The sequence below is a fragment of the Marmota monax genome, unplaced genomic scaffold (assembly GCF_021218885.2).
Source record: "Marmota monax isolate L192 unplaced genomic scaffold, Marmota_monax_Labrador192_F-V1.1 WCK01_AAM20220418_F8-fsc00183, whole genome shotgun sequence".
NCBI lineage: Eukaryota > Metazoa > Chordata > Mammalia > Rodentia > Sciuridae > Marmota > Marmota monax.
The window spans coordinates 1202177-1224104 of NW_026694841.1; the positions used below are offsets into that span (position 1 = coordinate 1202177).

Below are 21928 nucleotides of genomic sequence, written 5' to 3' on the forward strand. Positions count from 1 at the left end.
TGTCTTGACTTTGTTTCACTGCTGGATTGTATAGTGGTCAAGAAGTACCTGTTTAGGGACATTAACTAGGTATAGAGTATGAGAAATAAGAGATTCAATTTACAATAGCAACAGTAAAATAAAATATCTAGGCCAGGCCATGGTTGTGCACACCTGTGATCCCAGCGACCAGGGAGGCTGAGTCAGGAGGATTTCAAGTTTGAGGCCATCCTGAACAATTTATCAAAACCCTTTCTCCAAATAAAAAATTAAACAAAGGGCTGAGGGTATAGCTCAGTGGTAGAGTGTCCCTGGGTTAAATCCCCAGTACCACAAACACACACACACACACACACACACACACACAGGAAATATGTATCCATTGTTAACCCTTGTAGAATCCTTGTGAAGGATAGAGAAGAAAGCTTGACTATTACTAAAGGATTGAAAAGATTTAAATAAAATATAAATCTTTATATTTATAATATAATCTTTAAAATTATACAATCATTCAAATAGTTTAGAAATCTTCATTTTCCTTAGTCATTCTATATATTTAATGATTTCTCTATCAGAATATCAGTAGTTTGCATTTATTTATTTATTGGTTAATTCTGGGATGATTACTAAGTAAAATCTAGATGGTGAGGAACATGCTAAAATCAAGAAACATTTTAAAAGGAGGATCAATAATAAAACTACCCCTTCCAAATTATTTTAATCATGTTGCAGGAGAAGATTAAATGTAACAGAAAAATGTGAATAAATGCATGTATTATCCACATTGTGAACAGAAAAATGTGTATAAATGCACGTATTATCCACATTGTGGGTGTGGTTTAGACTGCATTTCAAAGAAAAGAAAAATGATTCTTCATTCAGTAGACAGTGTTGGGACAGCTTGTTTTAGATAAGTGAAAGTTTTAAAAACAAAAATGATGTGCCCCCCCGACACACACACAAATACAACTTACTGTGAGTTTTTGTAAAACTGGTTGTCACAATCTCTTCCTGCAAATTTCCTGTAAAAATCCCTTGGTGATTGCATTCTCTCAAGGGAATCTCAAAAGACACCACAGTATATTTAAATTATCAAGTAAAGGTCTCTTTTGTAAAGTGAGACTCTGCATGTTTGGAAGTAGCTAACGTTTCTAAGGATCTTTATTTTGTTTCTAATGTTTTTTAAGCTAACCATCTGATGCTTGGCTTCCTGTGGTAAGTTCTGGAAATCTATCACTGTCTGAGCCTGAGTGGAGAGAGGAGAGAAGGAATAAAGAGTAAAAGTGTAATTTGAAGAGAAAATAGATGAAAATGTTTACTCTTTTTTAATGCTATTTGAGACCTGTGATTATAAATACTGTCCCAGCATTTGTTATTTTATTTTTAGGAAGAAGTAATGGTTCTGGAGAGAATCTTACTACAGACCATAAAGTTTGATTTACAGGTAGAACATCCATACCAATTCCTGCTGAAATATGCAAAACAACTTAAAGGTAAGGAGGAAGAAGTTTTTTGTTGTTGTTGTATTTTTAACTTTATTTTAAAGACCTTTTCCAGCTGGTTATGGTGGTACAGGCCTTTAATCCCAGTGACTTGGGAGGCTGAGGCAAGGAGGATAGAAAGTTTAAGACCAGCCTCCAAACTTACTGAGACCCTGTCTCCAAATTTAAAAAATGAAAGGGGATAGGGGTATAGCTCAGTAAAGAGCCCCTGGGTTCAATTCCATGCATTGCAGATGAAGACCGTTTGCATTCTGAAATCAAGTCTGTGGTAGTCTGCTTTCTGTTCCCATGACCAAAATATACAAGAACAACTTAGATAGAAGAGGAAAGGTTTATTTTGGCTCACAGTTCATAGGTTTAGTCCGTGGTCAGCTGACTCCATTGCTGTAGGCATGGGGGACTCAGAACATTTTGGCAGAAAGATAGCAGATGGGGAGCTGCTCAGCTCTTGACAGTCAGGAAGCAAAGAGAGGGAAGGAGAAGGAGAAAGCACCTGCACACTGCAAGCTCTGCTTGCCAGGGACAGATTATAAACCCCAAAGGCACACCCCCAATGACCTACTTCCTCTGGCCACTCCCCATCTGCCAGCAGTTACTACCCAGCATAGCAGTCCTTTCAAATTATTAATTCATCAACTGGTTTAATCCCCTGGTTAGGTTACTACTGTCATAATCTAATCATTTCACGTATTGCTACATTGTCTCGTGTTTTTTTTGGCGGGGGGACCACTTCATATTTAAACCATAATGAAGTTTTTAATGATATTCCCCTTATGCTTTTCAGAAGAGGAAAATAGGAAGTTTTGATGTATTAATGCATTACCCAGGACATAGCTCGTTCAGACAATTCAGTGGTGTGGCCATTAATGCGTTTCCTTTTATGCATAAACAGGTTCTGTCATCCAGTTGCCAAGTGATAGCAGACAGGAAAATGAGTCAGAATTTTTTAAATAGACTAATAAAATTAGCTTCAGAGCCAGGCTTCCCATAAATGGTGGTTCATTGTAGGTCATGTAGAAAAAGAACAAGAGGTAGAATGTGGACCCATGTTGTTTGTCCTCATTTCTCAGACAAAAGATCTTTGCTGTGCTGACACATAGTAGGTCTTAAATGCTTTTGCTTCTTTTGAATTCTCCCTCCCCGCCCCATTTCTATTGATTTACCTGTTTTCCTCATTTCTAGGTGATAAAAATAAAATTCAAAAATTGGTTCAAATGGCGTGGACATTTGTAAATGACAGGTATGCATGTTCATACATTGATGTCATTAAAAGGATTTTCTAGGTCATATAATACAAATGCTTCCTTTTATAGTAGAAAAAAATTGACTTGCTTTGAATGAAGTGACAGTGGCAGAGCTGGGGGCTGAAGTCCAGGTCATCTGCTTCCCCGCAAATGGGTTTCTTCCCTCCCTGCAGGGCCATGTAGTGTGCAAAGCTGAAATCTTACTGACAAATTGAAATATAAGTACAGAGCAACACCCTGGAGTATTGTGACAACTGCATGCTTTGAGCCCACTTGGTTTTTTGTGATGGCATTCGAGTGTGTTCCTCAGAATGCCAATGACTGGGAGCCAGCTGCCCCATGGCAGCACAGCAGCTTTTTCCTCTTAGATTTGACTTGTAGGATGTTTGACCTCCCAAAAGGTTTTACTTGAAGAAGGAGTGCAGGGGCCAGGATTTCAACACCAAAAGAAAGTACGTAAACCATCTTTCTTTGGTGTTTCATAATTAGCAGTTTTTGAACATAATAGAATTATTATAATTCTTTAAAGAACATTCAAATAAGCAACGATGGTTGAAGTAGCTTATTTTGGTACCTAACGACTTGCTTTTTTGTTTATAACACTTGAGTCATGTTTAGATGACTAAGCAAATTGACATGCAAATAGATGGCTTCTGATCTCCGTGCATTGGTGTGACCATAAATATTGGATTATACACAAGAAGTCTTTTTTTTTTTTTTTTTTCTTTCCTTGTCGAGCTAGTCTCTGCACCACCTTGTCACTGCAATGGGAACCAGAGATCATAGCAGTAGCCGTGATGTATCTCGCAGGACGCTTGTGCAAGTTTGAAATACAAGAATGGACCTCCAAACCCATGTATAGGAGATGGTGGGAGCAGTTTGTTCAAGATGTCCCTGTTGATGTTTTGGAAGGTAAACTGAGCAGGCCCAGCTTCCTTGAGAATGTCCCTGTAAATCCTGAGTCCCAAGAGTGAATTTCCCCAAATAGGTATCTGTAAGCCATTTTTCAGAGACATTTGTAATTCTCTAATACAATTTTTGCTTTCTCCAAGCATAAAGTTTTAATGAGCTAAAATTCCAGCCCAGTTTTGCACATAGCAATGATGGGGTGGGTTGCAAATGGGATTCTTGATTACTGGTCCTTGTTAGGGGAATCATAGCTAGGTTTTCCATAGGTAAAATTTGATTTAAAATGTCTTTTTTTGTGGTAAGTGAAATTGTTGGCTGTCATTTAGATATCTGCCACCAGATCCTGGATCTTTACTCACAAGGAAAACAACAGATGCCTCATCATACCCCCCATCAGCTGCAACAGCCCCCATCTCTTCAGCCTACACCACAAGTGCCACAAGTACAACAGTCACAACCGTCTCAAGGCTCCGAACCAGCCCAGCCCCAGCAGAAGGACTCCCAGCAGTCAGCCCAGCAGCCGCAGCAGCCGCCCACACAGCCACCCAAGAAGCCGTCCCCACAGCCCAGTCCTCCCCGACAGGTGAAACGGGCCGTGGTGAGTAGGCTTTCCAGGTGGCAGCGCACGTCAGTGCTGTCCCGTTTCTAAGGAATTGCACTGAGCACTGTGAGCAGGAAGTGACTGGCCCAGACTCAGGCTGGGCATCAGCGGGGATGTCCCAGGAGAAGTGGTGTCTCTGAAGAAGAGCCTGACAAGTTTCCAAAGAAGGGGGGAAACTTGACTCAGGGCCAGTGAGGTGTTTGATTTTTATGACAGAAAAGAATTTCAGCACACACTGGTCAGGGGCATTGACAGAGGTTTATTTAGGAAGGTGGATATACATACACATTCAGGGAGAATAGGGACAAGCTCAAGAGAGAGACATCTTTGAGAGTAAAGCAAGAAATACACATGCAGGAGAGAATGAGGCCATCTGGAGAGCAAGAGATGCAACTTTGGGGTTCCCTACTCTTCTTTTAAAGGAGTGGTAGGTATGAAATAGTGATATATTAATTTAGTGATCTCAAGATGGCGTCTGGTTGTCCAGTCAGACTTAGGATCTTTAGACTGAGGTCTTCAGTATCTCATCTCCATCAGTAGCTGGAAAGTCCCCTAAATTACAGATTTCTTAAAAATGTGATTTTTCTCTTAATCTAATTATTAGGGATTAATTAACAGTCAACAGGTTGAGGTAGAGATAGGCCTGGGAAAGTACATGAAACTTCTGAATTAAAATTATACTTCTTCTTTATGTCTCTTTTCTACCTATTTCTTATTCCTTCCATTCTGCCTTAGGGAGCCCAAAAACTAAAGCCCTCTGAGAACCAGGAGGGCTCTCTCCCTCAACTCCAGGCCTCACTATATGTCATCTCTGACTGGGCTCCGAAACTGTCAGGGTGTTTCCCCCTCTTGGGGTTGTTGTGGATGCTGATGATGTGCACCTGCCTGACCCTAAAGTGAGGACCATTTCCTCCACCCCAGGGAGTCCAGCCACGGTGCACTGACTGATTGAATAGTTGTGCCTTCTATTTCCTTCCTTGGTGTTCTGTTCTGTAAGTGATACAGGATATTTGTAAAAGTTTCTGGCCCTATGTTGCACGGCCACTGGAAAAAGCCTTGTGGGTAAGCACTCATCAGCAAGTTCTGGGGATCAAGCAGACCAGAGGCTGGAGCTAATGCTGCTGAGAACTCACTGTGCACAGACATCCTGTCTGATTGGAAAGAGAAAGAGGGAGGGAGCAAGAATTACCTGTTAGGTGTCCAGCTCTATCCCTACAAGTACAAAGCACAAATAATTGTGGTCTGAGGCCACATTCTATCAACTATGGTTCTCTTAGTGCCCAGGGTTTTTCCTCACCAAAACCTGGATCTCAGTTAACAGTTGTGTATTTTCTTTTATAACAGGTGGTTTCTCCCAAAGAAGAGAGCAAAGCAGCAGGTAATTTCTTACTTTAATATTTTTTAGTTTTGTGTCTCTATGCACAACTTTAGTTTTATGTAAAGCCTTAGCATCATTTCCTCTCAAGTATAGATTAGTCTTAAAACCTAACCTTAGTTCTCTTCAGAAATTCTCCATCCGCCAGAAAAAGCACATTTCTTGTCTGCTTATCAACGGACTATAATTTTTAGATTGTATCTTGACAAAGGGTTCCATACTTGAAACATTATTGGCAGTAAAAATGTACTAACGTATAAAAATACAGTTGTGGGTGAAGGAGGACGGGTTGCAGCAATGCAGACAGGAGTGCAGGGACACAGGGAGCGCCTGTCCTCAAGGTGGCAGCAGCGGCAAGGGCTGAAGAAAAGGACAGGAGGTGCTGGGCTATATGTTCCTGAAGAGCCACACACTGAGCTCTGCTGCTGGGACAAGCGAGCCCTCTTTGGAAAACACTTTGGGTTTTGTGTTCACATTCGTAGGGTCCACAGTTGCTTAATTTGCTTCTATATTGGAAATGAACAGAATGAGCAAAATCTGAAAGACTCCAAACAGAAAATTAGACGTGTTTGTCTCTGTGCCAGTCCATCCCTTCACACTGCTCTCTCTAAAGGCACAGGCATATATACTCGTTCCTTTGTTGCTTAGTTGTTGATTCAAATGAATTGTTCATAAAACTTGTAAATCTGCAGCTTTTAATAAAATTCTGTTTTTCTTGGCATCTTTAAGAGAATGAGTTCAGTAAGGTGAAGGGTTTTTTTAGCACCAAATTGACATACCTTAAGTGTAAGATGCAAGAGTGGGTTGTGATCTACGCTGCACGGAGCGTGCAGTTGAGATGAGCTGACACGTCATTCTGTAGAGAGGCAGGAAGGGCCTGTGTGACCTTGGAGAAAGACCTGCCTTTGAGCCGATGGTAGGAGCATCAGGCAGAAGGGGGCAGGCGTGCAGAGGAGCTGAGAGTCAGAGTCTTGCTCTGATGGCGAGGTTAAGGGAACATCTGTTGATAGGATGGAAAATGAGACTTCTCAGGCTTACAGCATGTCATAGACCTCAGCTCAGGAGCACGGGGTTTGCATATGCAATGGAGCTGATGGAGGTTTTTGAGCAGGGGAACAGTAGAGTCACATTCATTGGAGATCAGGTCCTGCCACCAGTGAAATAGGGTAAATCATGGGAAATGAGGGGAGAAGCTTGTAGGCACCAAGTGGGACCTTGTGGGGACACACAGTGGTGGCAATGGGATCAGAAGGGCCAGGATGTGGTGTTGTTTAGGAGCTCCACCATGCCGTGCGCTGCAGGCCACCAGCAGGCAAGGGCTAGAGATGCTGCTGACTTGAGTTGCCACACCCCATGGTGCACACACCTCAGCTCTCCACAGGTTCACAAGAAAAGAGAATGTAAAAAAATCTTGTGAATTGAATGGAGTTTTGTATTGATTACACATTGAAATTTGATTTTTGATATATCAAGTTAATTAAAATTAGTTTCAACTTCTTTTAGTTTTTCACGAGACTGTTAGAAAGTTAAAAATTATAGGTGTATGAGAGTGTATCACTCTCATACTGCTGTCAGGAGGCTCTAATCAAGACTAGTTTTGGGAAGCAAGTGAGACAGAGTGCAACCATTTCCCAGCAGCAGAGGGAAAGGTCAAGTGTGAGTTGGAGGCTCAGGGTTAAAATGTGGTGTTGGAGGAGAGAGGCTGGAAATGTAGATTTACTATAGAGAGCAGGGCTTAGTCAACAAAGAAGGGGGTAAAGAACAAAGAGGTCCCTGAACCTTGAATTAATAACTCATGTTTAAGGCAAAGGAGAGAAAGTAGTCAGCGATGCCAGGGGAGACGGTGATCAGGGTGGTGTCCAAGATAGAATCAGGCAAGTCCAGAGTTTCAGGACAAAAGCTGCAAAACAGCAGAGTGTGGACTTCCTATAGCCTGTCCTAACGGCCTAGCGTTGTCATTGTGGAGGCTGGCAACATGGTGCCAAGGCATGGCCCATTTCCTCCACCTGGTGTGCGCCAGTCACTGGTGCTTTGGGGCACTGTGAATTCTGTCTGCGACTGTGCCGCTGTCTCTGGGTAATGCACTGCTTGCTGCCAACTGGAAATCAGTGTTTGAGAGTGAGAAAATAAACTTCAAATGTCTAAATACAAATGAAAAGGTGGCGAATTCTCTAGTAAGCACCAGGGGACCTAGTGGCATTACACTGCTGGTCAGGGCCTTTCTTTGGGTTCTCTGAGATGTGCTATGCTGTTTCTTTGTATTATGAAAGGACTTGTCTTGAGTGGTCATTAAGGACACATAGTTAGATATGGAGAACCAGCTAGCTGGAGGAGGTCGGCAGGCCTTGTTTTGGGTGGGAGAGGGTAATACCTGAATCATTTTGCTCTTGGAGCAGGATTCATGAGCTCACAGCAGTTAGGCTGCAGCCTTCCCCTGGCTCCCTTAAAGCAATAGTCATATCTGTTCATTTTCTCCCAAAGAAATCTCTGATAATACATTTTTCTTTTTCTCCTTATGGCATGTTTATTTACAGGAATTGGTATGAATGGCCTTTTAACTCACTTTTTCTTTGTAGAACCACCACCACCTAAAATCCCGAAAATAGAGACCACTCACCCACCGTTGCCTCCGGCCCACCCACCGCCAGGTGAGTGCCTGCCGAGGCTGCTTAGCTGGCATCCTTGCAGCTCCTATGGGACAGCGGAACAGTGTGGGGGTGCTGGGGAAGCCTGTAGAAGGGCAGCTTGCAGAGACAGCCACGAGCAAGGAGCTTTCAAAAACCATTTGCATCACGAACCAGATATTCTGCAGTTATAGACCTCAGTATATCTGCTACCGTCTGATCTCATATCCAGAAATGCTGAACTACACAGATAAATGGATTTTAGGAAAATAAAATCCTGCTAACAGTGAACATTGATTCAGAGCCAGGCAGGACTACTATGGGTGTGAGACTCCAGCCTCTCATATCTGCTTCCTTGGCAAGATGTCGTCCTAGTGCAATTAGAAGAGTAAGCCGTAGGCAGAATCACATGGAGAGGAAATGGAAGGGCTTCAGGTTCTCAGAGGCACACTGAGCTGGAAGGCTTCTCAGCACTAGAAATAGCTTTCTTTACCTGTACACCATCTCAGAAGCTGAAACATTGAACCAGAGCAGGCAGGGCTGGCGTGTTTTCTGAAGGGTGTAGATAGTCTGGAGTCCTCCCTGGCCTCTTGTAAGTCTGCTGTGCTAACTGGAGTTGTTGGTCAGAGCATATGAAGATGCTACTCAAGTTGATGCATGCCTGCACAGACGTGCAGTTCATTAGCTGGCTTTCTGTCATATCCACTCATGGTAACTTTATATGCTTTGAGGAAAAGGAAGCATCATTTTATACTTGGAGCCAAATCCCACAATCTCCAATTTAATACGAACCTTGCTTTAAAAGACACCTGCAAAGGACTGCACTTTCAAGGCCAGGCTTATCAACTTAACAAGACCCTGTCTCAGAATTTAAAAATAAAAAGAGCTAGGGACTTAGCTCAGGGTAGAGTGTCCTGGGTTCCATCCCCAGTACAGGGCAGGTGGGGAGAGATGCTGCAGTTGCTCATTTAGTGCTTGTAGAGTAGTTGTCGACTCAGCAATTGTAGTTCCCCAATCCAGTGATAGGGGCTGAGCCACCGCCAGGCAGGGATGTGGGATGCGGCACAGTTGGGAAACGGGGCAGTTGGTGAGGTGCCCCTGCCTGTGTTCAAGGCCCTGCAGGGGCACTGCCCAGCACAGGCAGCTCTACCATGGACGACTGCAAGTGGACAGGCCTAGCTCTCAGACAGGACCTGGGAGCCAGATGGGCCACTAGGAGGACTGTGGTAGGAGTAAGAACCTGGCAGCCACAGCAGGACCTCCCAAAGGGGAAAGTGGCTACAGAGGAAGCCCAGGTCACAGGGGCTCCTTAGGCAAGGCCCATTCATAGCTGTCTGGTGCGGAAGGTCAGGAGGCAGAGTCGGGGCACTAGGGGATGAAGAAGCAGAGTCACAGCTCCTGTGCAGCACAGGACCATGACGAGAGAGAGGTTGAGCTCAAAGTGAGGTTTAGTGGCAATTTGGGGCCTTGTGTAGCAGCCAGGTGCCAGCAGGGAGGGTGCAGAAAGGGAGCAGTGCCATGGACAGGCCTCTGTAGAGCAGTGTCACAAAAGGCAAGTTTGGGGCTGCTGAGCTGAGTGTCGCAGGGCTGGAAGGTAAAGGGGATGTATGTGGACCCAGAAGGCCCATGGAGTGACACAGGAGGAATTGGTAATTGGTCTGCTCAGCTTCTGAGACCAAGGGTCAAGGGCCCTTCACCTGGGGGCCTGTCCTACCTCCCTTGGTGAGGAGTGCCGATTAGCACAGGCAGCTCCATTAGCGTGTCTGTTACCAGCCTGCAGTTCTGCTCAGCTTCATTTTGGTGAGGATAGGGAATGGCAGATGCCACAGTTTCTGTGTTGATGGAGAGCAGTAGTCTGGTGCCTGGGCAGGTCTCTTCTGTGCTTAGTGTCCAAGTCTACACAATCAGGATGCCATGATGTGCTTTGCCCAGCCCAGGAGAGCACAGGCCACTGAATAGGGAGCTGGAAACTGCCTGCACAGTTCACATTTTCTATACCCAGAAGCTTTTTTCTGTGACTCCTGCTCTTTTCGGGCTACCTCAGGGAGGGACATACATTCTAAGTCTTGGGCTACCTGTGGTATGGGATATTCTGATGTCATTTTCCAAGGGTCTGACCGGGACTTGGGATTCCCAGGCCAAACCTACTAGAGGAGGCTTTGGGAAAGGAGTGAGGGCCAAGGGATTTGGAACACTGCAGGGGAGGCCCATGGCCTGGTCTGAGCCCAGGAACTTTTCAGGAATGCTTGACAATAGGTGCTGCCTGCCACTCGCATGTGGACACACTGATCCTTCAAGGAACAGCGTAAGCCCGGCCTGGCTTCTTTAGTAACAGAACCAGAACCAGCACCTCATTCATTTGACCAGCTCACAGACTCTTGGCAAAACGCAGGTGCTGCAGGAGCGGAGCCCACACTGGTTTGTGCTAGAGGCTCTGAGCGGAGCCCCTGTAGCTGTACACCCAGCACTGAGGAGAGGCCCGGGGTCATTGGGGGATGGTTATGGGGGGCCTAGGAGACAGGTCAGGGCAAGAACTGCTGGCCTTAGGACATTGGTCTGCACATAAGACTACAAATGCGTCAGTTGCTCCCGGCACCTTTGTAAAGGTGGCCCTCAGCAACAGCAGTGGCCCTCACAGCCTGCAGTGGGCTGAGAGCTCCTGGCTCAGGGCTCTCACTCAAGGAGTCATGCCTGTGGTTTTGTACCTGGCGGCTCTGGAAACCTAGTCAAGTCACAGGTGGGGCACTGACTTGTCTCTCTTCTGCAGACCGGAAGCCTCCCCTCGCTGCTGCTCTAGGCGAGGCCGAGCCGCCTGGCCCGGTGGATGCCAGTGACCTCCCCAAAGTCCAGATTCCTCCTCCGGCCCACCCGGCCCCTGTGCACCAGCCACCACCTCTACCACACCGGCCCCCGCCCCCGCCCCCCTCCAGCTACATGACGGGGATGTCCACCACCAGCTCCTACATGTCTGGAGAGGGTTACCAGAGCCTGCAGTCCATGATGAAGACCGAAGGCCCCTCCTATGGCGCCCTGCCCCCAGCCTATGGCCCGCCAACTCACCTTCCCTACCACCCCCATGTCTATCCCCCCAACCCACCCCCACCACCTGTGCCTCCTCCCCCAGCCTCCTTCCCCCCACCTGCCATTCCACCCCCTACTCCTGGTTACCCACCACCTCCACCTACCTACAACCCCAACTTTCCACCCCCACCCCCTCGCCTGCCCCCCACCCATGCAGTCCCACCTCACCCTCCTCCAGGCTTGGGCCTGCCGCCGGCTAGCTACCCGCCTCCTGCAGTGCCCCCTGGAGGACAGCCACCTGTGCCCCCGCCCATCCCCCCACCTGGCATGCCTCCTGTTGGGGGACTGGGGAGGGCGGCCTGGATGAGATAACCTGATGCCTTTTTCTTTCCCTTGGTTTTTTTTTTTTTTTAACAAAAGAGTTTTTCTAATTAACTTGAAGAGTAGTTTAAGTGTAAGCAGCGGGGACCTTGTATAATGCCAGACAGTTGCAGTAAGGAAGGGAGGGGCCAGATCCCTGGGATGAAATTGGGGTGGTCCTCACACCTGGAGGACGGGGACAGCCAGCTTCAGTGTGGCCTAGGCAGCGCCTCTTGCAGTCTGACTGTACAGTTTCAGCTAATGTCGTCTGAGAGTCCTGCACTGGGTTACTTTATACTAGTGAAAATGTTAACCAGCCATATTGGCTCAATAAATAGCTTCAGTAAGGAGTGATTTTTCCTTCTAGAAATCAGTGCCTATTTTTCCTGGGAACTCAGTTTTAAATAGTCCAGTTCCATCTGAGGTCAAGCTGTTGTCATTATTGTCATTCAGTGGTGTTCTCCCCATGAGACCCAATAGGTCAGATGAACCACTTTTTTGATTTAGAGGTATTTGCAGCCTTTGTATTAAACTATTGTGAAGGGGTGGCCTTGTTGGATGGCTTATTTCTTTTTCCTCCTGGGAGAAGGGGAGAAATGTACTTGGAAAGTAATGTATGTTTACATCTATTTGCAAATTCCTGTACATAGAGATATATTTTTTAAGTGTGAATGTAACAACATACTGTGAATGCCATCCTGGTTACAAACAAGACTCCTTCGGTCAGTTAGCCAAATAAAATCAGTTCTGGAACTTGCCCCTTGTTTGTTTAACAGGGCAGGAGGTGGGGTTGGGGGTTGTGGAGTCTACCACAGAAGCCCCTCTCTCCTTTTGTACTGCAGGCAGCTGGAGGAGGGATGAGGGACACTGATGGAAAGCCTGACCCCACCATCTCCCTGATGTCCCTGGGGGCACTAAGGTGTGGCTCTGCATGTGATTTTAACCACCCTGGTTAAGTTCCAGACCAGTTTTGAGCTTTACAGCATCCATGCACAGAACGTGGGCTCCTGAGACCAGGCTTGGATGGGAAATCCTTTCCACTCCTGACCTGTAGGTAGCAATTAGTGGCCTCCACCATCCACTTGAGGGGCCAAATGTATGGGGCAAGGGTAGAGTGCCAGTTGATCCCCATCTGAATTGCTTGCTGGGCCATGGCTCCAGGCCACCCCTCAGTCCTCAACAGAGATGAGCAGGGAGCACCAACCAGAAGGCTTGCAAAGAGGCCTTTATTTATCTAGCTCAAAGTATACACGGTCACAATCTTATTTGTTACTCCTTTTACTAAAATAGTTCAAATCAATGTTTTTACCACACTATCAAAAAGTTCTATTCTCTCCACAAATCAAAGTGGTTCAATAGAAGGTAGAAACAGGCGGGAATCCACAGGCTCGGCTCTGTGGGGGTGGCTGCAGGTCCACCTTGGTCACCTTCTACAGAAAATAGCATAGCTGCCGGCCCAGGACAGGAACCAGACGTCCCAGCCTGTTTCCAAAAAGCAGCATGAGTACTTTCCCCACAGTATGAAAAATAGACACCTCCAGCACTCTGCAGCCATGCGTTCAGTTTGTTTCTTTAAAAAAAAAAAAAAAAAATCAGTAGTATGTTTTTTTTTTTTCCCTCTCAAGTTTCAAGAAAAAACAAATGAAAGGTCACTTTTTCCTCTTTAAACACTGGTGTGTAGCTAATAACTTTTGGATAAAAATGTGCCACCCTAAAAAAATGTGCTCAGCAGATTCTGACTCCAGCATAGGTGAGGCCACCTGGGCTGGGGCCAGAAGGGTGACCTGTCACAGTGGAACTGAAGCCAGTGTGAGTCTCCTTGGGCTTCAGGATTGAGAATTAGCATGTGAAACGGAAAGGAGCCTCTATGAAAGGCCCTTGGCCCCTGCCTAGGAGTTTCAGAGCTAAGGCTCCAGAAGGGAGGGCCACCCGGTGTCACCCTGAGCTATGGCCCACAGGCTCCCCACTGTGAGAGGCCCAGTGGGGCCCACCCCAGCTCACTCATGGCTCTGCCACTGCCAAGAGCACCTGGGCTCCTGCTGCTGCTGGCTTTTACTAACTGTTGTGTTGAAGACATGACTGTCACAGTCCCGTCCCAGAAAGCTGTCCACTTCTGTGTGGACTCAGGGGCCTCTGGCAGGCAGGAGGTGCTCTGCAGACCCCTGGTGCCTCCACAGCACCAGGGATGGGGGTCACTTCCCTCAGGAGACAGGTGGCTTCCAGGCTGTTCCCTGGGTAGATCTGCAGATACAGGAGCCCTTATTGCTTATTTCAGTGGTGGCCAAGCCACCCTGATCCAAACACGACACGTGGGCTCCCTGACTGGGCTCCTACACAGCATGGACCCACACCCCTCAGGACACCCCAAAGGGACATATGTGTCACCAGCCCAGCTTCCCACTTAGGCAGGCGTGACGCAGTACCATGACCAGTAGATGGGGGCAGACCCCTAACAACAAGGAGCTCATCACCTGCCCAGGCAGCAGGTCCTGGGAAGAGCTTTCTGGTAACACCCACAGCAAGAGCAGCAGGCCAGCCCTGAAGCACCTAGCTGGCACTCCCAGGGCACGCCAAGGGCTGCGGGCCTTTCCCCTGAGTGCAGGACACAAGGGCGCAGATGGCAAACGCCGAGGGGACCACTCCCTGTAGAGGGTCCCCAGCTGGGGAAAGCAGCAGGGAAGCCATCTGCCCTCCCCTGCCCTGGTCCCCATCCTTGGCTCGGCCTGAATGAGACCTGCCTGATAGGAAGACACTCCTTGGGCCCTTCAAGTACCTGCTGCACGGAGCTCAAGTACCATCGGAAGAGGGGAGACATGGCTGACAGCGGGAAGTGAACAGAGGTGAGTCGGGATTGGGGCTGGCCAGTTACGTGCATGTGTGGATGTCGTCAAAATGGCCTGCCCTCTTAGAGATTTTAGGATCTCCCCTGTAGCCAGGGCACTATGTGTAGTAGTACAATATCACCTCCCCTCCTGGGCCTCATTTTCCTCTCACAAACTAAAAAATATTTCCTATCACACTTCATGGTTTATATGGGATCATTTACATTGAAGGTCTCTTGCTGTAAGGAGGGTGGCGTCCATTTTGTCGCTTAGAACACTGAGGCTTGGAGAGAGGAGGTGACCTGCCATGAGACAGCAAGGCAGCAACATGAGCTTGGCCTTGGCTTGTGAGCTGTGAGGACTGAGACCATCTACAGCAGGGGCCCAGAGAAGCTGTGTGACTTCATGAAGGTCACACAGTAAATTAAAGCCTGAACCAAGTCAGGGTCCTTCCTTCCAAAAGAGAACAGAATGCTCATCATGGGAAGCCCCTGTAGCTGTGTCCACAAGTGACCTAGGTATAGCCAGCCCTGGAGGCAGCCACCCCACAGCTGACCAGGGACTCCGCATGACCTGGTTCTACCCATCCCCAGATGCAGCTCAGCCCAGAAGCCCTCCAGGACCTTCCCTGTTCCTGTGAGCCCCAGGTAGGATGCTGGACAGCAGGGACCCCAAAAGATGGGGCTAACCCTGGCACGGGGTACAGAGACCACAGAGAATGTATGTTTGGGGGTGTCAGGGAAGGGGAACACTAAGAACAAGCAGCAACTGGCATCAAGGTGGCTGGCACCAACCCCCAATAGCAGGGACTCCAAGCTCCCAGGGCCAAAGTCAGAGGAAGGGCCTGGGAGCCCCAAGCAGCTCCAGCAGCCAGACATGGTGAGTTTCCTTGTCCATGACACAGAGGACCCAGTGCTGGGTGAGCTGGGGTCCCGGCCATGGCAGGGCAGGAAATGGTGCCACTGTGTCAGGATTCAGGTGATGGCAGCCTCTGTCCAGTACAGGGGCACCAGGAGGATGGAAAGCTTGATGAGTGGCCCCCACATCGAGGGCAGGACACGGAAGCCTGGACAGTCCCTGAGCCTGGCATCCCTTCAGCCTCTTGCAAATGGAGCCTGTGGCCAGAGAGGGAGCCAAGTCACTCGGGCCGCCAGGGAGCAGTCGCGGCTTCGCGTCTTCGCAGTTTGCTGGTGCGTGAGGCGGGAGCGGAGGCCTGGCCGTCAGAGTGCCACGGCACGCAGCCAGGGTGGTCCGTGTCCTATGTACAACTCACCAGAGAAAGACAGTGGCTTGCGGGAGTCCTGCCCTCGTCTAGGGCCTGGAAGCCCTGGGAGGGGCCAGTCCACATCCGTGAAGAATGGCCCTACAAAGGACCCTTGAACTGGTTTCCAGACAGGTGCTGCCGGATAGAGGGCTTGGAGCTGGCAGCGTCTCCCAGCTTCCTCCAGACCACCTGTGGAGAGGGGCAAGACGTGGGTGGAGGGCCCGCCTGAGCCCACCATTGGCCTGCACATGCCTCCTGCCTTATCCCTGCAAATCGCCCATGTCCTCAGAGCCCTGGGACCAGGAAGGGAGACTGAGGCCGCAGGAGGCCTGGAGGTGCTGAGGCCTGGTCCTGCCCCACCCCAGTCATGGCTGCCCCGGAGCAGGTTTGGCCTCGTGGCTGTTCTGTAGGGCCCGTGGACCTAGGACATCCCTTCCCTGCAGCTCTTGCAAAGGTCCAACAAGTCAACTGGTGGTCAGAGGGGCCAAGGACGAGGCTCTCCCAGGCAGACAGGGCAGCCCAGGCCTGCAGGTCTGCACCTTCAGCTTTGAGAACTAAGTGCAAGGCCAGCCGCCGCTAGGGGGCACAGGTGAGCTGGGAGGCCAGGGTCAGACACCCAGGGCCCAAGGGCTCCAGGGCTGGATGAACCAGAGCAGTGCTGGGATGGGGAACTCCGAGCCCCAAGCATGGCACTCCTGGGGAGGGAGAGACCTAGCCATGGTCAGGGGCCTTCTGGCAGGGGGAGTAGAGTGGGTGACAACAGGCCAGGGAGTCCAGAGCCTCCAACATTCTGGAGCTGCCCAGGGCAGCAGCTGAGTGTGTGTACAACAGCCCTACACAGGGAGGGGTGTGACCTGCCAGGTGAACCTCATTGTGCCCCCGCGCCAGACCCCCCACCGCAGCCCGGGGAGCGCCCTACGTTGCACATCTCCCGGACGATGGCTTTCTCCTCCTCGCTCAGGTCCTCCTCGCAGCTGTGCTGGAGCTGCCGGTCCAGGTTCTCATGCACCTCCAGGACCTGAAGGATGAAGGAGATCAGTCCCAGAGTGTGGGGCAGAGGCCAGCAGTAGGCCTCCAGCAAGTCACCTGACCCCCGCAGCCTTGGCTTCCCTGGCTACACGGAGAAGCTGAGGTCCCGAGCTGCTGGGGGGCAGGGTGTGGATGTCTCTTCACCCTGCGACACCACGGTCTCCATACAAGGGAAGCAGCATCCCTGACTCAGGGACGGGTCACCCAGGACAAGGGTGGCCAGGTGGCAGGGACAAACTTCAGACAGGTGGACTCACTCGTGTAACAGCACAGGGACCTGGGGCAGCCCACACCCCACACGAGGCTCCTGGCACACGCACAGGGGAAGGAAGGAGGGGCGTGGGGCAGGCGATGTGCTCAGGTGTGGGTGCCTTGGAGACATGAGGAAGACCTGCCCCCGCACCTGGAGGCCGAGGTTCACCCAAGAAACCTGGGCTTCAGTCCTAACCCACTCCTGCCCCAGATCTCTGGCCTTAGAGCAATGCCTGTCCTCCCCCACCAGGCCTCTGTTTCCCCAGCTGCAGTAGCTCAGGGAGGGCTGACAGGTGACACTAGTCCCCACTCCCCACCTCTGAGTCCTTCACTGGACAGCCATGGCCCCAGCCACCAGCTGAGAGGCGAAATCCCCTACCCTGCTGCTCAGATGCCCTGCGCACAGACAGCACAGGTGGCCTCCAAGGCCCCAGGGTACACTGGGCATCTCGGGCTTGGGCAGTGGGGCCCTTACCTTCATGGCGTGCACCACTGCCTCGGGCTTCTGTCCCGCAGAGCTGTAGCCAGCGGAGGGGGGCGAGGGCAGCTCGGGCACAGGGCAGGCAGGGCCCTGTGGGAGGAATCACACCTTAGCTCCTGGCTGGCTCAAGTCAGAGGTCCCAACTGTGTGGGGCCAGAGCCAGGCAGGCACAGATGGGACTGGGGAGGTGGGCAGCAGAGAGGGCGAAGCCTGGAGAGGGCAGCCCCTCTCGTCCCGCCATGCCATGTCCTCTGTAGACAGCATGGTGCCTGGGGGGGGGGGGGCGTGTGTAGGACCCGTGGTTTGCTTTGCAGAGGAATCCAGGGTAACGGGGAGGGCAAGAGGCTCTGGCACAGCAGGCTGGGGGGCTGAAGCCACTGCCTGAATCCAAAGCCCCTCCCAGCCGGTCCTGCGTCAGCCTCCCAGCTCTCAGCCTGGCCCTGTCCTAAGGGTCAAGTCGGCCACCAGGGGCCAGTTTCCACATGGCATGGAGTGGGCTGGTCAGGGGATGAGGCAAGGTGGGGACCATCCTCTGGGAAGCTTAGTTTTGACCCAGGGCCATAGCCCAGCTCCAACCCCGAGCTCCCCTCACTCCAGGTGGCCATGGGGACCAGGCACTTCTTCCTCTAGCTGCTATAGGGCCCCCCTGGGGCCAGGAAGACAACGACAAGAAGCACTAGCAGGTTAGTAGACTGAGAAGTCCAGGCCGGGACAAGTTTCCTCTGGCTGCGACTTGAGGCCAGGCCCAGCTGGCTCTGAGCTGCTTCCTCACTTGGCCGTCAGACAGGGGCCTGCACCCCGGGGAGTGTGCAGAGCCCTGGGGAATGCTCAAGAGCTGCTTCTCTGAGTCCAGCCCAGGCTGCCAGTCTCTGTGCCCAGACCAGAGCAAACAAGTACCAAGCAGGAGTGTGGGGTAGTCCTCCCAGGGAGGGCACAGGAGACCGGCTGGGACTTGAACAGATGACTGCACTCCCCCCCAGAAGCCAGCAGGGGGTGCCAGCCACACACATACAGGGACCCTGGCCTGGTTCCTTTCTCTGGAGAGCCCATACCCCCTCCCTGTCCCAGGGAACACCTTGTGCCAGCTGGCCCTGGCATCCGGCTCCTGAACTGCCTGCTCTGTCGGCACCCCCAGCTCCAGCATCTGATTCCTAGAGCAATGGCAAAAGGAAGGCTGGGGCAGTGGGCAGCTGTGATCCAGCCCATCCTGCCCACCTCACTGGGGACAGTAGGTGTCAGGGAGGCATGGCTGGGGATCCTGCAAACGACACCAGCCACTGTCCAAACACACGAGGTGGCGGTGAGTGAGTGATGCACTGGGGCTGGCGTCGGGACTCCTGGCCACGGCTGAAAAAAGCCAGTGCCACCTCCACTCAGGAGTACACATGCTGCTGGGCCAGCCCCGGCCACCCCGGCAGGTGCTGCGGTTTCCCGAGCCCATCCCGAAGGTGGGAGTGAGGCTGCAGGGCCAGGCAGCTACAAGCAAGGGACCTGGCCTATAACAGGGCTGTGGGTACCAGAGCTGCGCCAAAGCGGGAGAGCAGTGGACACCCGAGAGGACTAAGGAAAGTGCGTGTCCACGAAGTACTAGTCCTGGAACCCACAGGCCACGCACTCCACGGCAGCCAAAGAGTGGACACGGCCCCATCGTGCCCCAGCAGATGGAAGGTAGCAGAGGCACAGGGGGCTGCCCCAGGCCACGTGGGCAGGAACCCGAGCACAAAGCCACACTCCAGTGCATCCCCAGTACACAGTGGCAGGGATGGACGGACCCAGAGTGGAAAAGCAGTGGTGGCCCGGCGAAGAGGAGGAGGGGTGAGAAGGCATTTTGGGGTGATGGGGGCGTTATACTGTGATGAAGGTACAACTCTGAATTTACCAGAACTCCTGAATTACAGGTTCAGACACAAAGTCATTACCTGCCCCACCAAAAATGGTGTGGAAACCACTGCCCCAAGGGGCCTGTCGAAGCCTTGACCGTCTGTCAGGAGGCCAAAAAATACAAACCACCTCTGCCTGGGCTCACGCCAACTGCCAGCAGGCAGGAAAGGGATGCCCACCTTTAGTTACCTGTTGTACTGCAGGACCCTCAGAGTGCCCCAGGACCCACAAGTGGGCTCCAAGGAGACCTGCCCAGGTGTGGAGCACTGCCCTCCCTGGCACCCCTCATACAGAGAGGGTTGAAGTGCCAAAATCAGGCTCTCCAGGCCCCAGCAAGGCCCAAAGCCCTGTGGACACTCCCTAGGGCCTGGTCTCTGGTCCTCTGGCCCTCTGCAGTGGCCTCAGCAGCTTCAGTGACCGGCCTCCCCCAAGATAGCCCATCCCACCACTTTCTCTGGACCCCCCACTCTGCCCAGCCTCATGGAGTAGGGAGCTTCTGCAGCCGCCCACTGCCCTTGACCTCCAGGCCCTCAGGCCCCAGCACACCCTCACCCCAGGGCCTCAGTTCCTCTTCTCCAAAGTTGGGTGGAAGTGAGGCACAAAGCCACACCAGACCTGCAGGATGCCTTCCAGCCAGAGCCGCCTGCCCTCCCTGCCTGGGTGCTGCCTCCCAGAGGCCTGGGTGTGGGGCTGGAGAGCCCAAAGGCAGCCAGCACACCCCAGAGGCTGGCCCAGGAGCCAGCAAGGAGCCTCACAGTTTGTAGATCCCCAGGCCTCATGCCTGCGGCTGCTGCTCCCTATCAGAAGGAGGATGGGTGGAGGGCAGAGGGGATGAGGGACTGAGGAAGGGACCCAGCTGGACCACTGCGAGGGAGGGGCAGGGCCTGGGTCCACAGCTGCATTCCTGGGTAGGAGGGGTGGCCTACAGGAGCCCGCCTCTGGGGCACCAAGAGCCAGCGAGGCCAGGAGGGCCCAAGGTGGAGGGGAGAGGCCAGGGGTGTGACCTCTCCACACACACTGCCCAGGAGCCTCCACGCCACACAGCAGACCTGCAGACCCCCACTCAGGGGCACCCGCACACATGTGGAGCAGTGTCCCCATGGAGCAGACAGGAAGGTGAGCTGATCAGACATCTGGTGCAGAGGGAAGGTGGGCTGGCTCCCAGGCTGTCTCTGCAGTCACACATGGTGACGGGCACTTGATTCACAGGGAGCAGCCCCAACGGGTGCCCAGACAGGTAGCCAATTCCCATGACCTAACTCCCAGCGGTCATTTCTCCCAGAGCAGGGCAGAGCCCAGTAGGAGCCTAGAAGAGGCCCCTGGAGGACTGTCCAGAATAGAGCCACCACCCTGGGCCCCTCCACGCTCAGGTCCAAGGCTGGGCAGCAACCCCACCCTGCACTCCAGGCCAGCCAGACAGCCTCTCCCACTGCACCCAAGTGACACAGGCTAAAGGGACATGGCTCAGCTGCCAGCTCACGTGGCCTCTAAACATTGTCCCAGCATGTCCAGCAGAGTCACCACATGTGTTTCACCTCTGGCCTCCACACTGGGCCCTTCTGAGGCTGCGTGGGTGGGAGGTCGGGCCCCTTCCTGGGACGGTGGGGCATGAAGAAGGGCACAGCGGGCTGGCTGTCCTCCTCAGCTTTCGCTGACCTGGACAGTGCTAGGCTAAAGTGAGTGTGCATGGCGGGAGGGGGAGACGTGGGACTGACCATGTGCCCTGAGCAGGTCACCTGTGGAACTCAGAAGGAGACTAGAGACAGACCAGGAGCACTTGGGTTCTTTGGGGTGGACACTTACATTCTGCAAGGAGTCCTGGTAGGAGGGTGGCAGGGACGCGAGCTGGGACTCGGAGTGGTAGGGAGAAAAGCCCTTCCGCAGCATGCGCAGCTCTCCAGGGCCCGTCTGCTGCCAAGAGAGGGAGAGAGGTTAGGTGTCAGCCACCAAGGGCCAGCGACACTCGGCTGAGCAGCTCCCCTGGGACAGGGGCTCTCCCCACAGCAGAGGCCTGCTCCACACACCTCCCCAGGGCCCCACCCAGCTGTTCCTGCCCTCGAAGCCACTGCCAAATGGCCTCTGTCTGTCCCCCCAACTCATGCCCACCAAGGAGTAAGAAGATGAATGACCAGCCCTCCCCACCTCGACCCTGTTCCTACACTGCAACATCCTGCACTGGAGTTCCTGCCAGTGTCACAAGCCAGTGTCCCTCACCAGGGCCTAGGGGATAGCCTCTGCACCCTGTGCCTCCCATGGCTCTGTGGCCCCTGGCCGGATGAGCCTCCTCAGGGCTCGGCCCACCTCCATCATCAGACAGGGAGCTCCCAAAAGCAGGCCCTGGGTGCTGTCCAGCTGAACCTACAAGGACCAGTGTGAGGTGGGCCTGCTGCCTGGGCACTGGAGAGGGGGGAGGAAGCCAAAGCAGACAGGCCTTGGGTGGGTCCCCTCAGAAGCCAAGGCCGAGAGTGGAGCTGTGGAAGGGGGCAGGAACCAGGAGCTGAGAGCATCCACAGGTCCCAGGGATACCAGTGGGTGGGAGGCTCAGTCCAGCTGGCCTCCCTCCTGCTCCAGCCCCGCAAAGATA

General features: G+C 52.1%; 2 protein-coding genes across 3 annotated transcripts in view; one reads left to right on the plus strand and one right to left on the minus strand.

The window, feature by feature from the left end:
* Positions 1 to 12368, plus strand: part of Ccnk (cyclin K) — a 29017-nt gene extending 16649 nt beyond the window's left edge. Inside the window, exons 5-11 of the mRNA XM_046426274.1 lie at positions 1367 to 1472; positions 2664 to 2721; positions 3468 to 3637; positions 3961 to 4232; positions 5580 to 5613; positions 8187 to 8258; positions 11002 to 12368. Of these exons, the coding sequence (XP_046282230.1) occupies positions 1367 to 1472; positions 2664 to 2721; positions 3468 to 3637; positions 3961 to 4232; positions 5580 to 5613; positions 8187 to 8258; positions 11002 to 11627 (1338 nt within the window). The 3' untranslated portion in view covers positions 11628 to 12368. The remainder of the gene's footprint in view (positions 1 to 1366; positions 1473 to 2663; positions 2722 to 3467; positions 3638 to 3960; positions 4233 to 5579; positions 5614 to 8186; positions 8259 to 11001) is intronic.
* A 454-nt stretch (positions 12369 to 12822) lies between these two features.
* The window catches only part of Ccdc85c (coiled-coil domain containing 85C), a 71567-nt gene continuing 62461 nt past the window's right edge, over positions 12823 to 21928 (minus strand). The window contains exons 3-6 of one of the 2 annotated variants that reach the window (XM_046426276.2): positions 21148 to 21252; positions 17458 to 17553; positions 16621 to 16719; positions 12823 to 15890 (exon numbers count right to left, since the gene is read on the minus strand). In XM_046426276.2, coding sequence (XP_046282232.1) covers positions 15801 to 15890; positions 16621 to 16719; positions 17458 to 17553; positions 21148 to 21252 — 390 coding nt within the window. In that variant the 3' untranslated portion in view covers positions 12823 to 15800. Of the gene's footprint in view, positions 15891 to 16620; positions 16720 to 17457; positions 17554 to 21147; positions 21256 to 21928 lie in introns of both variants that reach the window. The other variant, XM_046426275.2, reaches the window with a different exon arrangement.